This window comes from Hydra viridissima, unplaced genomic scaffold (assembly GCF_058129835.1).
Source record: "Hydra viridissima isolate aposymbiotic clone 2 unplaced genomic scaffold, HvirCarnegie_v1 scaffold_5, whole genome shotgun sequence".
NCBI lineage: Eukaryota > Metazoa > Cnidaria > Hydrozoa > Anthoathecata > Hydridae > Hydra > Hydra viridissima.
Window position 1 is genome coordinate 12,583,329 of NW_028324304.1, and position 18,390 is coordinate 12,601,718.

The 18,390-nt window shown below is 27.9% G+C and overlaps 2 protein-coding genes across 2 annotated transcripts; both read right to left on the reverse strand.

Moving 5' to 3' along the window:
• Positions 1-188: 188 nt before the first annotated feature.
• Positions 189-13,436, reverse strand: LOC145188508 (thioredoxin domain-containing protein 5-like). The gene is made up of 12 exons (XM_090087352.1): positions 13,215-13,436; positions 12,879-12,963; positions 11,236-11,294; positions 11,024-11,120; positions 9,184-9,332; positions 9,025-9,109; positions 4,657-4,743; positions 3,490-3,675; positions 2,994-3,070; positions 1,366-1,432; positions 1,159-1,200; positions 189-496 (listed from the first exon to the last, which is right to left on the reverse strand). The coding sequence occupies exons 1-12, from the start codon at positions 13,370-13,372 to the stop codon at positions 353-355; spliced, it is 1,236 nt and encodes a 411-aa protein (XP_089943478.1). The 5' UTR covers positions 13,373-13,436; the 3' UTR covers positions 189-352.
• Positions 13,437-14,769: 1,333 nt separating this feature from the next.
• LOC149888764 (zinc finger MYM-type protein 1-like) lies at positions 14,770-17,149 on the reverse strand. Its single transcript, XM_090089119.1, has 2 exons — positions 15,438-17,149; positions 14,770-15,388 (listed from the first exon to the last, which is right to left on the reverse strand). Exons 1-2 carry the CDS (start codon positions 17,147-17,149, stop codon positions 14,770-14,772), a joined length of 2,331 nt encoding a protein of 776 aa, XP_089945245.1.
• Between the last annotated feature and the right edge of the window lie 1,241 nt (positions 17,150-18,390).

Here is an 18,390-nt window from a genome sequence, read left to right on the forward strand (position 1 = left end):
TCACGCAGAACAATTTTTATCATGGTCTGGAAAAAAATTTCTACTTTACTAAAACCTTTTTGACAAAAAAAAAAAAAAAAAAAAAAAGAACCTGATTAGCATGTTCAGATTTAACATTATGTTGTAGAGCCTGGGGACCAAGCTTTTTTAAAAAAAAATTCAAAAAAATTCAAAAAAAAGAAAAAAAATTTTTAATGGATGTCTTACCTTTTATCATTTCAAGCATAAATAAATGGACGTAAGACATACACGGACTTACAACTCACATATTTTACACTCACCTAAAGCAATTAGTCGAAATAGTGTGTATAATAAAAATTATCGAAGAGTATCTCATGAAATCGTTATTTCATTACAACTCTTCTTTGGAACCCTTGAGGCGTTGATTTTTCAAAGGTTTCACAAATGCATGTAAACCAACTTTTGTTATATCACCGAAATACGGGAAGTAATCGCTTGTATTTACAAAAAATATAATTTTCGGATATGACCGCACCTGAAAAATATGATGATTTGTTTCTCAGGTCAAAAGTAAAAAAAAAAAAAAAAAGGGAAAAAAGAGCTGATTTTATAAAAACAAAAATTGTCACACTAGAAAATTATTATATAAAGTAAGATTTTATAGAGTAGATCTCAAAACATACTTAAATTAACTTATATTTCATATTTTCATAATTATGAATTGCCAGCTTTAATTTGAATGTTGATTGCTTATTTACATCAAATATTGATAGCTTATTTACATCAAATTTGGTAACATGTAAAAAAAAAAAGAAGTATGTTTTTTAAATTTCTTAAAAATAAAAAATCATTGAGTTTTGATACCACTCAAGTTAAGTCTTCATAACTGAACTCCAAAAATTGGAATTTTTTTTTGGGGGGAGGGGGGGTATTAATTGTTCTCCACTGTAAAAAAAAATATATCATTCACTCAAAATGATATGCATGCTATAAATAGGAAAATAATTAGATTGAATTAAAATGTTCTCATATGGGAACACAACTGCATTTTAGGTGCATTATCAAAAGATTATTTTTTAAATCCAGGAATTAGTTATTTAAGTTATAATTGTCAGTGCTTTTAGTTTAAAATATTAAACTAAAACCACTGACTATTTCTGGGGTCAAGCAGTAAAAAGTGAACAAAGAAAAACCTACAGAAATTTTTGTACAAAGTTCTTCGTTATCTTCACAGTTTACCTAAAATAAAATTAAAATTCAAACACCAAGTGCTACAATGTGTCTACAGTCATATGAAAAAATGATTGACGTTGCAATTAAAGGAAATATATCTGTAAGAAGATTAAAGAAGATTATCTTATATGATTTATTATTACTGTTTCTTTTTAAATAATGAAAACTTACGATTCCTGGAACAACACCCACTAATTCTTTTGAAAATTCAACAAACACTTCAAGGCCCTCAATCGAACTAAAAAAAAACCTATTTTAACAAAGTTTTTATTGAAATCAATAAATAAATAATCTAATGACAAGATAAATCTAATGACAAGATAAGCAGATATTTTGGTGCACACAACTTGTGAACAACCGAATATTTTAGCGAGTATCTAAAGTACTGGGATTTCAGTTTAGTAAAACTGAAACTGAATGTAATGTATAAAAACCGGGAACCAAAACTATGACCAAAATTTGAATGAAACTGAAACCAAAATCAGCCAAAATTTTTTAAAAAAAGTTCATAAATCTAAAAAGAATTCTTTTCTTGGTCAGCTCTTGTTTTCTTCTTTCCTCCTACAAAATAGGTGAAACTCAGCATTTTTGGCAAAGGAATATTAAAATGATGGCTGGCTATTGTTGAAATTTAAAGTGTAAAATTTGTGACCCAAGAAAATCTATATGGCTTTCTTATATTATATTTTTATATCATAAACTTACTACTACTATTATTTTTGTTGTTGTTGTTATTGTTGTTGTTTTTGTTATTGTTGTTGTTGTTGTTGTTGTTGTTGTTGTTGTTATTATTATTATCAAGTTTATAATATATGGTATATGGGTATTTTAATGATCTAACGATAATTTAATGATAATCTAATAATAATTTAATGATAATCTAATGATCTTCTAATGACAATCTGATAAAAGTTTAATATAACACAGGTCAACATAATTTTTTCTGTTTTAAGCAAATTTTTGGTTGCTGATTTCAATAATGGCAACTATTTTTATCTATTCTGTCAAGAATTTATTCTATCACATTCTCCTATTTTATTGCTCACAATAATGATGCTTAATGACAAAAAAAGTCTGAAATTAACAAGTATAAGAAAATAACAACAATTAAAATAAAAAAGATTAGCACATTTATTAAACAACTTTTTTTTCTTCATGGAATTAAAGTTTTACTTGCAGGATTATCTAGAGAGCTTTATCTCTTTGATTACCCCAACAGTAATCTGCAAGCATATCTACATCTATCAAAAACACTGTCAAATTCAGACTTGCAAAACTAATAATCTACTTGAAATGATCATCTTAAATATAAGGTATCTTGACAAATCGCTTAAGAAAATCTTATTTGATATAAAAGGGAGGAAAAATAATTTTTTCCTACTCTACTGATTGTTAGTTTATGATATTCATTTCTCCTATAATTTGTTGCTCCCAATTTTTTCTTTAATTTGACTGAACTTTTAGCTTGACTATTCAATAAACATAAGAAACATGGATATTTTGTATATTCTCCTTGTTGACCAAAAAATTTACTATTTTTACTTATATTTTTTCAAAAACATCCTCAAACCAGACCCACCTATAGAATAAAAATTTGATTCTTTTAAATCTTCAAACTTAAAACAACAGAAAAAAAGTTAAATTTTGTTGACTTGTGCAAACTAACAATATCCAAGTGAAATATGTTTACAGAAAAAATCAACAAAAAAAATATAATTTTATGAAGTAAGATTAATTATTTGTAAAATAAAAGCTTTTTAAAAAAACTTTGCAACCAACCAGAACTTAAAATATCTCACCTTGAAATGTAAAAGAAAACTATAACAGGTGCGTTTTCTATATGAAACAGAATAGCAAACTCATCCAAAATCAACTCCTGAAGTAAAAAATATTTCAAATATTTTATCAATTTAAAAAACTTTAAAACAATTTTATTAAGTTATTAAAATGTGATGATAATTTTAAGTATACCATACACAACAACGCTTTATGGTAATTTTAAGTACAACATAAAACTGAAAACAAAAAAAAATAAATTTTATTTTCATTTTTTTATTATCTTCTTATACCTTTTCTTATAAACTTATCTGCAGAAAATACCTTGTAAATCTATTTTACCCAAGTAAAATTCTATACAGTTCAAGTCTTTAGTTAATTTAAGTCAGTGTAGCTGAACTTAACAGTACCAATATTGTTTACTAACAAACAATAAAAACTTTTACTAGATGTTCCTTATCACCTTATTATCATCTTATAATCTTATCACCTTATCATCTTATCATCTTTATAGGTCACCTTATATTTCTCACGAATACTAATCCCAGAAACTTCCTCTTTGATCAGTTTTTGTGGAGGAGCGTGTTCATCTTTGATCAGTTTTTGTGGAGGAGCATGTTCATCTGTCAGGACATTATAATTGATAGCATCTTCAACAAATGAAACTAAACTTTTAAAAGTTCTCTCTTTTTTGTACTGACTGATCTACAAAAAAACAAAAATCATAAATTATAATAAATAAACAAAATGATGTAGAAAACTAAAAAAATAAAAGAACTTAAACCAATTAAAAAGCCGCATCATTTTCATAAAACATTTTTATACTATGAATTATTAATGAACTTTATTACTATTAAAGATTATTTACCCAGAGTGATACTTTAAAAAATTTAGCTACTTTTAAAATGTGAAAGGACTATGAAAATGTTAAGAAAATGCATACCCAAATAATTTTTGAATGATATAATTTTAAGTATCAAGTCAAAAAAATATACTGAAATTTAACAATCATTAGTTTCAAAATGTGTTTAATTATATTTTTCAAACTTAAAACATTTTCAAAACTCTAAAAAAGAGAATTTACTAAATGTATTTAGAAGATAATTCCAAAATCTTATACCCTTGAAGAAAAGTTCTATTTCTCTGGTACAACCACGCTGACTGACAACAAAATCTTCTGTTTGAGCAGAAGATTGTTTTTGCTCTGAGAGGACTTTAAAAAAATCATCAAAAAGAAACTCATCAAAGTTGAGCATCATTCTGATAAGAAATTTTTAGCCTCAAAGAGAAACTCATCAATTATGCTACAATTTTGAAATATTCAAAAAAAGAACTATGAAGAGCTAGTGAGCAAAAATCTTGATCAACTTTGCAACAAACTGAAACCGTAACTCAAAAAAATCAACCTTGACCTTACCCTTTGAGCTCTGTACAAAATATTAGAGACTTTTTTTTTAAAAAAAAGTCAATATTTAAAGCATAAGTAAATACTTACCTTTTTTAAAAAGAAATATTTTAAGTTGTATAAAACTTAAAATTACTGAAATATAAAAAAAATTTCAATTTCTTATTTGTTCATTTTCAAAGCTTAAAAAAAAAGACAAGTGTTTTAAAATATAGCTAAATTTTCAAATGTATAATTCCACAACACAAACCTTCAAATATCAACTAACAAAAGAATCTCACCATTACTCCATCTTTGTACAGATTTAATGATGGATATGCTTGTATATTTTGTTCTTTACAAAGATCTTTTTCTGTAGTACAATCAACCTATAACAATCAACTTATAACAATCAATTTGAGAATCAAGAAAAAAAATCATATTATATATTTAGTCATTACTTTTATACCTTGATTACATATAAGAAAATACTCTCTCAACTGTATGTGGTATCAAATAAAAGTGAAAATAAAGTGAAAGGTGGTAAGGTTAGTAAGCTAACTATTTAAATATATTTTATTAATATATACTATAATACAAATATATGCTACACACACAGATGTGTAGCACATATTATATATATTAGTATAAGTGCGTGTGTGTAATACACATAGATATACATATTATTTGGATATATTATATTACAAAAGTTAATGGTCAATGGCTATCCACTGAAGTGAAGCAACTTTACTATCTACAAATGGAAAGCAAAGGAAGAGTGGGTTTTTTGCTTGCAACAAGTTACAAGTGAGAAAGAAATTCATCCTGCATGGTGAAAACTGCTTCAGCATCAAAATCAACATCTACAATACCTATTGGTAGCAGTACTGAGTCTGAAGACAACAATCTATATGAGAGCTAAAAACAAAAGTATGGAATTTTTCTGTTTTAAACAAATTTTTGGTTGCTGATTTCAAAAATGGCAAATATTTTAATCTATTCTGTCAAGAATTTATTCCATCACATACTCCTATTTTATTACTCACAATAATGATGCTTAATGACAAAAAAAGTCTGAAATTAACAAGTATAAGAAAATAACAACAATAGAAATAAAAAAGATAAATGGAATAATGGCTACTGGATTTTGATGGTAAACATTTTGAGGAAAATGAATATCAGGTATGATACTTAAAAAACCAAAATAAAATTTGAAAGAAAGTTAAGATGAAAATATTACTTCAGGAAATTTTCTTGATGAATACATTTTATGGAATGCAATAAAGATGATCATTGCTGGTATAACCAACATTAAAACTGGGAAAAACAAATGAGCTGTTGTCAAATTGAAACAAATAATCTTAGAGAAAAGTTTTACTAAACCACTTTTTATCAGTTGTCAGCATCACATTCTGGACAGGTTTCTCTATTTGTTGATTGAAAAAGGACTTGGTAGTAACTAGTGAAAAGTAAGAGGAATTAAAAGCACCATTTGTGAATGGAATAGAAGAAATCTTTGATTAATCTGGCTGGAGAGATGATATGAAATTTTAGAATTGTCTTACCCGGGTATTCAGATTAATTGAGGAAAAAGGCCATTTTCTGTTGTATTACTTTCAGAAAATTGCAAACATAAACTATGTGAGGTGGAATTCAAGAGTCATTACTGCTATCCTTGCATTCATTCTTTGGAGAAGGTGTGCAGATTTATTTCATAACACTGGACACGCTACTGATTTATTAACAAGATGTACAATGAAAATGACATCATGTACTTGTCAGAAATATTGAAACCTTTTGAAAATGGATTACACTCATAGAATCACTGGAAACAGGAGCAATTCATACACAACATACAAAAAATTAATCAGTGCACTGACCACACAATTAAGACTAACTGCAACTTCGATTTCTTTAGAGCAATAAGCAGTAACGTATAATTATTAGAACTTTGTAACATTTGAGAGTTCTTTTTTTGTTTGTATTACAATATATGTATATTATGCAAGAAATATATAGTCTATTAACAAAATCAATTTTTTGATTTTGACCATTTCTAAAAAAACAATCAAATAAAAATTTCCTTGTTTTTAGGAAAAAGTTTATTGAATTAAGATACAGCAGAGTTTTGTGATTCATCCAGGTATTTGACATACCTTATTAGATTTGATAGAATGTATAGATATTGATTTTAGTTTATCAACAAAATCATTTCTTATTATCAAATTTTTGTGAATTTGTAAACTATTTTAAAATTCACATTATACAAATGAAAAAGTGGCACAGATGTTATTTTCTTTTAAATTTGAAAACACGAAATATTTGATAAATCATCTAATAGCCAGTAATAATTTGATGAACTATTTTTGATGGCAAGTAATAATTTGATAAACCATCTGATGGCAAGTAATAATTTGATGAACAAGAAAAAAGACTTAAATATGCAAAACAGCATAATAATTGGACACAAGAAATGTTAAACCATGTACTACACACAGTTGAATCAAAATTTGAATTGTTCGGTAGCAGAAGACAACAGTATGTAAGAAGAAGACTTTTAGAGGCTTATCACCCTGATTGTCTACATCCAACAATCAAGCGTGGGGGAGGTTCTGTTTTAGTTTGGGGTTGTATTTCATCATCTGGAGTAGGTGATTTAATCAGAATTGATGGCATACTGAGAGGAGAACAATATCTCATGTAGAATGAAATTATTATCAATTAGTCTCATACCATCTGAAAAGAGACTAATTGGTAATAATTTCATTCTACAGCAAGACAAAGATCCCAAACATTGTTCCCAAGTGGCCAAGAAATATTTACAGGACATTTGTGAGGAAGGAGTAAAAAAAAATAATTGGATAAAAAAAAAGCCTGAATATAATCTCAAAAATTTTAAAGAATGTTTCTAAATATTAAAAAGAGAGTGGGTCAATATTCTACAAAATTTCATTACAAATTTATATGAACCAATTCCCAGGAGATTTGCTTCTGTGATCAATGCAATATAAAGTATTAATTATTTTTTCTTTTTGTATCATATTTTATTAAATAATTTTGTTTGTAATATATATGTCTATAAACCTGATTTTGTTTTTACTTCATAAGTCCTTCATATTTTTATGATAAAATCAAAAATAATTATAAAATTATGGTGGGCTAAAACTTATTCACAGTACTGTATATCTCAAGCCACAGGTAGAAAAGCTTTTTTTTAATTATTTATCAGGTACAAATATATTTATCAACAAGCTTTCTCTGATCCAAGGAAGTTTTAAGAAGACCTGATTGCTCCATTTAAAAATATACCAGAAAACCTGATTGTTCCATTTAAAAATATACCAGGAGACCTGATTGTTCCATTTAAAAATATACCAGGAGACCTGATTGTTCTATTTAAAAATATACCAGAAAACCTGATTGTTCCATTTAAAAATATACCAGGAGACCTGATTGTTCCATTTAAAAATATACCAGGAGACCTGATTGTTCTATTTAAAAATATACCAGGAGACCTGATTGTTCCATTTAAAAATATACCAGGAGACCTGATTGTTCCATTTAAAAATATACCAGGAGACCTGATTGTTCCATTTAAAAATATACCAGGAGACCTGATTGTTCCATTTAAAAATATACCAGGAGACCTGATTGTTCTATTTAAAAATATACCAGGAGACCTGATTGTTCCATTTAAAAATATACCAGGAGACCTGATTGTTCCATTTAAAAATATACCAGGAGACCTGATTGTTCCATTTAAAAATATACCAGGAGACCTGATTGTTCCATTTAAAAATATACCAGGAGACCTGATTGTTCCATTTAAAAATATACCAGAAAACCTGATTGTTCCATTTAAAAATATACCAGAAAACCTGATTGTTCCATTTAAAAATATACCAGGAGACCTGATTGTTCCATTTAAAAATATACCAGGAGACCTGATTGTTCCATTTAAAAATATACCAGGAGACCTGATTGTTCCATTTAAAAATATACCAGGAGACCTGATTGTTCCATTTAAAATTATGTTGATTGTGATTAACTACCAGTTCAGAGAAGTTGCATAGAGACTTAAAAATTGTTTCTTGATTTGAAGTGATGCTGCTGAAATTCTGTTGCATTCGCCTGTTCAACTAAAAAAAATGCGTAAAGGAGCTGCTGAGTCTAGAAATAAATTATACAAAAAGTATGAACTCCACATTTGTAAAAGAAGTAGGGAAGTGAATTTAAAGAAATTTTTGTACAGGCTATAGTATTATCTGGAGCTCTCATTAGCTCTATCAACTTATAAACCTAGTTTAAACAAAAACTTAAGACTGCCATTCAACTTCCTCATGTTGTAAAAGATTTTCTAATTTTCAATGATTCAGACAAAGCAAGTGAATATGAAATCACCACTAAAAATATTGAACAGGCAACAAAAACAATTAAATTGTTGAAAAATTTGATTGCAATAATTTGGGTGAAAATTTTGACTCAGATTAGGTTTAGTAATAAGACAATTACATTATTTTAATGATATAAATGAAATCTAGCTTTGAAGAATATGATAAACATAATTTTGTATATAACTAATTTACAAGTTACATAGATTAATTTAGATAATAATATATCTCCAATCATTTTTTTAATGTTAAAAAAGTAAGTAATCACATTATACACACCTTAGCTATGGTTATTTTTCTACTATGCTTAAAGCGAGTGGCTAGCTGGTTCCATACTGGCTCTAACTTTATACAATGTGAGCACCTGAGACAAATAATCATAGCTTTAACAAACAAAAACTTCACAACAATCACAAATTATTATAAATTTTTACTTACCAGGGGGCATAAAAGTCCACAAATGTATAATGTTCACTTATTTTATTTTTAAAGTTACTCCAGGAAAGTGACTGGGCTTGGACAGCACTGTTATCTTCTTCTGTTTGTTTTACAAATGTGGTGCTTGATGTTTCAGTGGGTTTTAAAACCTTAACAAAAATCACAAAAAATCAATTTTGCATATTTTCATTTTGCTAAGAACTGAAAAAATATTGATTTTAAATTTTCTATGTGCTGTTGAAATATTACTAAGCTACTAATTTTAGATAAAATCATTCTTAAAATCGGAATAAATGCAAAACCAGCTTTAACAACCTTTCTTGAATAAGTGGCTAAGGTAAAGTTAAAATTTGAATTTACTGCCTGCCTATCTAAGTGCCTATCTCTTTCAAGCACCACTTCTCTTTCAAGCACCACTTTCTTTCACTTCCAAAAAAGGGAAGTGGTAATCAAAACAACAAGCTCTGAAGCATATCTTGAATTTTTTTTTTAACTTAAACTAATTAATTCAAATTCAGCTTGGTTTTTTTTCATATTTTGTCAGAAAAATCCCAAATTATTGATGATGATGATGATGATGATGATGATGATGATGATGATGATGATGATGATGATGTTGATGATGATGATGATGTTGATGATGATGATGATGATGATGATGATGATGATGATGATGATGATGATGATGATGATGATGATGATGATGATGATGATGATGATGATGATGATGAAACCAGTGTTAATTTTGTCAATCTTACCTAAAACACTCAAAATATATCTTGCTTCAATTTTTTTTGTAAAAAAAGAAATTGAAGCAGGATGTTTCTTTATACATTACACTATCATTTTACAAAAGGACAACCACTGCTCAAAAAGATCCATCACACATTGTCTAAAAAGTTGTTAGTTGTGTCATACATGTTAATTATGACATAACTAACAACTTTTCATATTTTATGAAAACTCAATTGTGAGATGTTGTGTTGTGTAGAAAGAAAAAACATTACACTTGTAATTTTTAAACAGACTTTACACAACTTGTAAATTATAAAACTGTTCTTTTAAACCTGGTAAATCTTTTGCTGATGGATTAAAACTTGAAGAATAAAATAAATGCTTTCTTTGATGTCTAAAATTACAAAAATTGCCTTGCAATAACATATTTAAACATGAAAGAAGCTAACTTTGAAAGAAAATTTATTTCAGACGTTAAAAACATTCAGACATTAACATTAATATAAAATTTATGTAAAACAGTACTGTTGATATAACATAAATTTCTATGTTGATCTCAACAAATTAGCTTTTATTTTCGTAAGTTAATCTTGAATGTTTTAAAAGACTAACAAAAGATTTTATGTTCAAAAAAAGAGAATGTTAACTGTTCAATATTTTGAAAAATTAAGTAAACTTCATCCTTTTTAAAGCCCTCTAAAATTAGCTTCATCTTTTTTTAAGCCCTCTCAAATAAGCTTCATCTTTTTTAAGCAACCCTCTCTCAAATAGGCATCAGGAAAAGTAAACGTTTATTAAATAACAGTTAAGTTGATTAAGAATTTATGCAAAAATTTAAGCTAAGAGGAGGCACTAGCACAAAACTTATTATCTTGCCTTTGTTACAATGTCATAAATAAATATGCAAAAATTTTTGTTTGGCAGTGCTGAAGCTTTTGGTAACAAAAAATATTCTATTTAACTAAAAATTTCAAAGAATTATAGCAACTTTACTGACTTGATAAGAATCATCCACTATTTTAAATGTACAGCCTGAGTTAGACTCTTTTACCTGATGGACTCAACACTAGGAAATATAAAATATTTCATTGATTAAAGCTCAGACCTGCATACTTAAATTTTCTTCTACAAACTGTTTGAATTCACCAATGTTGCGGTTTCCTCTAAATGTATACTTTTCTTGATTGTTAAACAAACGCAGCCTACAAATAAACAAAACAAATAAACAAAAACTATGACAATAGATCTTTTATGGGTGTGCAATATTAACATTAAATTATATCATAAATTTTAAAGCTAAAGGGCTGTTGAACTTACGTAGGATAAGCTTTGATGCCTTCTGAAGCACATAAAGGGGTGTTGAGTGTGCAATCTACCTGCAAAGAACACACACAAAAGATCATGAGAAACTGATAATTATGAAGAAAAATAAAATAACCTTGATAGAAGATAGAAAATTACTGCTACAAACAAATGCAATTCACACCATTTTTTTGAATGGTGCTTAAGTTTTTAAAGTTTAACTTGCCCACTAAGAACATAACAAAAGAGTTATCAAGAAAACTAAAATATCATTAAAAAACTGAACAAGTTGGCCTTTCAGTCTGATTTAACCATCTTTTGCAAGACCAAGTAACAGAAGGCCAGTTTTTATGATTTAGTTTCATAATAAGGATAGCCAAAAAAAAAAATATTTTGCAAAAATGTTAAAAAATATTAGAACTACAAAAAAAACATTTTTTTTTATTAACTTTTTTAAAATTTTAAAACTTTCAACTTTTCAAAAAATAACTAAAAACCTTCCACCATTCATTTGTTTAAGTTTTCCAAAATGTTTTTCAAGATTGGTTTGAAATCTGCAGGTTAAAATATAATCATATTCTTCTGATAATAAATCTTCAATTAAAGATGCAATTCCTTTTAATGTAACAACTTGTGTATTTGATGTCTAAGCTAAACATGACAATTTGTGACATCCCTGGAATTTCACATTACACCATTCACTTACATATTGAGCAAGAGCACATAAAAATTCAGGTTTTTTTTAATCAACAACAGCATTCCCTATTTTATTATTTGTACATATTCTTTAAAGTTAAATTTATCCACCATATATTTATTAAATATAGCAAATTAGCAGCACTTATTTATTTTGAAAAATAACTGTTAATGGCAGAATAGGTCATCTCAAGGGAAATTTGTAGAGCTGAACATAAATACCTAATCAGTAATACTTAATCATTATTATAGGAAATTTAAATAATTATTTAAATGTAAGAATTTTTTTTTTAAACATTCGAAAAAAAGAAATCATAAAGACTAAATTTACAAGTTGTCTTTTGTTAAACTGGTAGATTCAGAATCTATATACTTGATTTATCAGAATATTAACGAAATCTAAAGAGATAAACCATTAACAAAATGTCACCAATTCCCTTTTGGCACAGCCCCCCTTCATCTCACTTCTTTGTCCTAGTTGATTGTGGCACATTCAGAAAAATATGTATTCAAGATATTTAATTTTATCTAGATTAATTCATTTGAATTTACTGCTTAATCTATTAGAAATAGCCAGTGTGTTTCTTGGATATAGTTCAAGTTCCTCAGTAATCTTGTAAATAATCGTAATTTCTTGCCAAGAGCCACTTGCTATTAGTTTCTTCTTCAGGTTCTCTGCCCTTTTTCTTTAATTCTGGCCCCTATTTTCTAAAATTTATTCACTAACTTGTTAAACCATTATTTCATGACAGAATATATGTTAAAACAATAAAGATTTGTAAACACAATTCAAAATTTTCTAGTTAATAAAAATATATAACAGGTATCAGGACACTCTATTAAGAAAAATTTATATACAGCAAATTTTAGCATAATTTTTTTCAGCACAAAAAAAGTATTCATGCCTCGGTGAAAAAAAAAAAAAAAAAAGTTAAAATAGTATAAAAATTAATGAAGAAAACCTTTGCAATTTTTATGGTTTTTAGATGTTCTTTCTCTTCAGCATATTTATCCCACAGTGGCTGCATACGCTTGCAATGACCACACCTAAAAATAAACACACAGTTAGTTTCAGTGAATAGTAATAACGAAGATTAAAGAGAATTTGTTAGTTAACATTAACATAGTAAATAAAATAAAACAATTAATAGTAACGCAATATATTTGATTAATTCTTTAAACGCTATAACTTAATGAAAATTAAAAAAAGATTTATATTTTACTCCTTAAAATATCGCGAATATTTATCAAAACAGCAACAAAAAAAAGGTAGACAGTTAAAAAGTGCTTTGTATTACCAAGGTGCATAGAACATCACGAAATGCGGGTAAGAGCTATGACGTATAAGTTCAAAACTTTGAGTTGTGTATACCTCAGCTCCAGTTGCTTCAGTTTTTAAAAAATACTGAGAAAACCAAAAGTAAAAAAAGTATTTTAAAATTTCACGTTTGATCATTTTATATAAAAATAGTATTAGTAAATGTTTTTAAGTTCGTGTTATTATTTTACGTTTACGATTTCGCAAATGAGAGACGGAAAGGCAATGCTTTGAAATAACATTTATGTTCGTAAACATGTATCTGACTATTTTGCCCCAAATTTATTTATTTTTCGTTAGTTTTTAAAATATAATAAATTTGTGAATACTTATATTACAATTATAGCATTTGTTATTGATATTATTACTTTGGAAGTTTAGCCTTTTAAATTTATTTATAGTAAATCATTATGAATAGTAGATACGTTAAATCCTGACCAAAAATTACATAAATCAGAGGGAAAGTGGCAGCAAAAAAAGATCTTTCCATACATTAACTAGCAGTAAAACCAAAAACATAAAAGTTAAAAACTCCTGTCTAGCTTTAATTTGTTGATAAATTAGGTATTCTTGTAATGTATTTAGTAAAACATTCTTTTTGCTTCAGTTTTCAATATTCTTTTAGCTTTAAACTTAAAAAATGAAATATCTTAGAAGTAACAATTTGTCACCCTTCTGTTTTTTTCATGGACTCTTCCCTTTATAATTAATATTACTTTTACGCACATCTCCGAGTTTATAAACCAGAATTATATTAACTCTCCACGTCAATATAGCCAAAATACTAAAATAACACCATATTTTTCAGAATGATTTTTAGAATTCCGATAGATATTATTACAAGAAAAAAAAAAGCGAAAATTTTAACATCCAAATCCAAGTGGCTTTGGAGATATTGTTAATTAAAATTTATCATATTGCAGTCTCGTAAAAAATAGGTTTTGCCGTAAAAAAAACATTTTGTACATTTATCCGTGACTTTTATAAATAATTTCTCTGATTTGTTAAAAGTTGGTATCTAAGTTGGTATCGAAGTGAATTCGAGGTCGAGGAATCTTTTAAAATTGCTTAAATTTAATTGCTAAAATTAAAAGGGAAGAAATGAAAAACAGCATTTATTAAAAAACTAAAAGTCATTAAAAATCAAAGTTTTTGAATGATAGTTTTTTTAAGTTAGGAAAAAGAGTTTTAAAAAATGCATTCGTTCGATTTTGGTAAATTTTTAAATGATACTTGTCATAAATTAGTTTATTGCAGAAAAATTATAATTTCTTTGGCATTTATGACCGCAAAAGTTACAACAAAATTTTTCAACAGAAAGTTACAACAAAATGCCTTCATCATGGAAAACATTTCTGCAAAATTTTGGTCACTTTGTTCAGTTCCGTTCAGGACCGTGCACAGGATTTGGGGGCCTCGAGCATCCTTCAGTTTAGGGGCCCACCCTCTTTACTCCAAAAAAAAAAAGGCCTGCTTAAATTTTTTTATTATATTACTGGAATATAAGTATAATTAAATAGTCCAGCTGTTGTTTCTTACAATATTATTTTTCTTGTTTTTTGTTTAGCAAACTTTTCAATCACATCATGGAAATCAATATTTTTTGCTAATAGACACTTGATACTTAAAATGGCGAGGTCACTTGTTCGTTCTTGTCCCATAGTTGAGCACAAAAAATTCTTGATGAGCTTCAATTTACTGAATGAACGCTCACTTGAAGCCACTGTCACTGGAATTGAACCAAAAATACTCAATGCAATTACTATATTTCTAAAGAGTTCTCCAAGCTTCATTTCAGAAATTTTGTTTAATAAGTCAAATGGGGCAAGAGGTTTCTTTCCAAAATTTGCTGTATGAATTTGTTTTATGTGAAGCAATTCTTCAGTCAGTTCATTTTCGGTCACATCACAAGAATATTTTTGCGAAAAATGTGAGCAAGCACTCTTGATTTCTGCTTCAGACAGTTTTTGATACTTCCACAAAAAAGAGAATATAGAAAGGATTTCTTGAATTGCTGTGAAACGTGCAGTAAGTCCACCAATTACAGAATCAAAAATGTGATAAAAAACCGTTCTCCCAAATGTTGCCTCCTCTCCTGATTCTGCTTCTGTTAATTCCGTAATTTGTTCATCTCCTTTAAATTGCCTGAATGACCTGGTTGCAGCGGTCAATCAATGTGAGAACTTTTAGCCAAATTCCAGACATGAGAACACATTTGAAGGAGCTCATATTTTTTAGGGCATCTCTAATCTCAGTTTTTGCTTTAAGCGTGAGATTCAAGCTCTTAACTTCTTTCAAAGATTCAATGATTGGGCTCAAGTGATTATAGAAAGGGCGAATGCTGTCAAGTCTCTCAGTCCATCGTGTTCCTGATTGTCCATGCAAAGACACACCGTGAAGTCTCTTTTGCAATATTTCCCAGCGTTGCGGACTAGCAGAAAAGATCGTATATACGGTTTGAACAGTTCCAAAGAAAGTCTCAGCATCTGTACAGCTTGAGGCAGCATTCTGTCCACACAAATTAAATGAATGACAACCACAGGGTGAGAATACAGACAATGGGTTCTTCTTTTTTAGGGTTGCTTGAACACCCTTATATTTTCCTGACATGCTGACTCCATTGTCATTGCCTTGGCCACGGCAGTCTTCAAAACAAACTTTTAATGTTTCCAAAGTTTCCAGAATTAATTCCGCAATATCAGATCCAGTCTTCTTGGCACAATCTGCAAAGATCAAAAACCGCTCTTCAATTAAAAATTTTCCAGGTTCTTTTTCATGTACATATCGAATGACAAACGAACTTTGTTCAGTATGGCTCACATCAGGAGTGGCATCAACCATAATTGAAAAATACTTTGCAGACTTGCACTCTTCTATAATTTGCCTGCGAACCTCAGCTGCACAAAGGCCAATGAATTCATTTTGAGAACGATTTGACAAGTAATGCGCCTGAAGACGTTGACCCTTGTCCTGTGATTGTTTAACTTTTATCACATGTTCCTTAAGAATTGGGTCATAATGCGAAATCAGTTCCAGCAATCCTAAGAAATATCCATTATGAGAATCTCCAATTAGGTCAGATTTTCCACGAATAGCCAATCCACGTTCACCAAGAAACAGAATCACATCCAAGATTCGTTCCAAGATTTTTCTCCAGGTATCAGCTTCATTGAGAATTTGGCGATTCATCAAATGTTCAATTGACTGATCAGTTTTCATTCGAGCTTCCAATTCACGCCACTGAATGTAGCATTGTTTATGGGTTTTCGAATGCTCATGTTCAGGAATTCGACTGATGAGATTCTTCCACTTCTTTTCATATCCCCATCCTCCAATCATTGCAAGGGATGAAGTCATGTGTGGAAGTTGATTTCTAAGTAAAAATAATCGGCATGGAAAACAAAACAATGCTGTCTTTGCTGGGCTAAATACAAGCCAATCCCGCGAGAAGGATTCCCCTTTCGGCATTCTGCTTTTCAAAACTGACATTGGAAATATGGGATTTCCATTATCTTCTGGCATATCCAGTGGGAAAGGAATGTGACCAGCCATGACAAATTTTTCCAGCTGAGAAGGGGAGAAATTTTCTGTTTCAAATTCACCAATGTCAAATGGCTGCAACAATGCTGGTCCATCACTGCTAGTAGTCCTTGTAGAAGTATTATCACTACCACTAATTTGACAGTCTTCAAAAGTGGCTAATTTCTCTATACTGCCAGCACTATTACCAGAACCAGAAGATGGGATACTACCGTCATATTTTTGCTTCGTTGAGCTAGTGGAAAGGGCATCTGATGTTTTAGGAGTAGTTGTAATTCCAACATCAAATAATGTTTGCCTTCCTTTTTGTAGAGCCGCTTTTTTTACTTTACTGATTTTTAACTTTGATGCACCAGATGGATACGTGCGTTTCATTTTTATTTTTTTAAATACTTTCGTCTAATAGATATATATACATATATATATATATATATATATATATATATATATATATATATATATATATATATATATATATATATATATATATATATATATATATATATATATATATATATATATATATATATATATATATATATATATATATATTAGACATGTCCAAAAAACAACTTTTTTAAAAAATGTCTGAGCACAGCTGCTAAATGTGTTCTATGTAATAAATTAATACTAAATTTAAAAAACTTTTGAATAAAAAAAATTTTTAGGGGTCGCTCAAGACCCTTAAACATCAGACGAGTCCCTAATATTTTGAAAAAAAAAGGTTTTTAAAACCATATCATGTTGGGTCTCAAAAGAAGTGAAATTTTATAAAAATTTCAAAAATAATAAAAAAAGTTTATAAAAAACACAAATTAAAAAGTTTATTAAAAAAAACTTTAAAAATATGCACTTTTTTATTTTTTGTTAAAAAACGATAGTTTTTAATTCATAAAATTTGAACTGGTAATTTTTATATAAAATAGTTAATATTTTTGAAATTTTTATAAAATTTTACTTCTTTTGAGACCCAACATGATATGGTTTTAAAAAACTTTTTTTTTCAAAATATTAGGGACTTGTCTGATGTTTAAGGGTCTTGAGCAACCCCTAAAAATTTTTTTTATTCAAAAATTTTTTAAATTTAGTATTAATTTATTACAAAGAACACATTTAGCGGCTGTGCTCAGACATTTTTAAAAAAAGTTGTTTTTTGGACATGTCTAATATATATATATATATATATATATATATATATATATATATATATATATATATATATATATATATATATATATATATATATATATATATATATTTTAAATGACGACATCTTGTATGAGAGTTGAATAAATTTAATATATGAACTTCAATAAATACGAATTCTCTCAATACTAATTTTTTATTTTATCTAAGAAATTTTCGCTAGATTATTGATACTAGCATCTTCAGCTTTAATTACAAATGTATTTACAAATTTGTAATTAATTAGACGAAAGTATTTAAAAAATAAAAATGAAACGCACGTATCCATCTGGTGCATCAAAGTTAAAATACAAAATTTATATATATAATTAATCACAAAAACGAATTAAATTTATATTAGTTAAGTTAAATATAATATAATAATTAGATAAAATAAAATAAAAAAATTAAATTTTTTTTTATTAATCTAT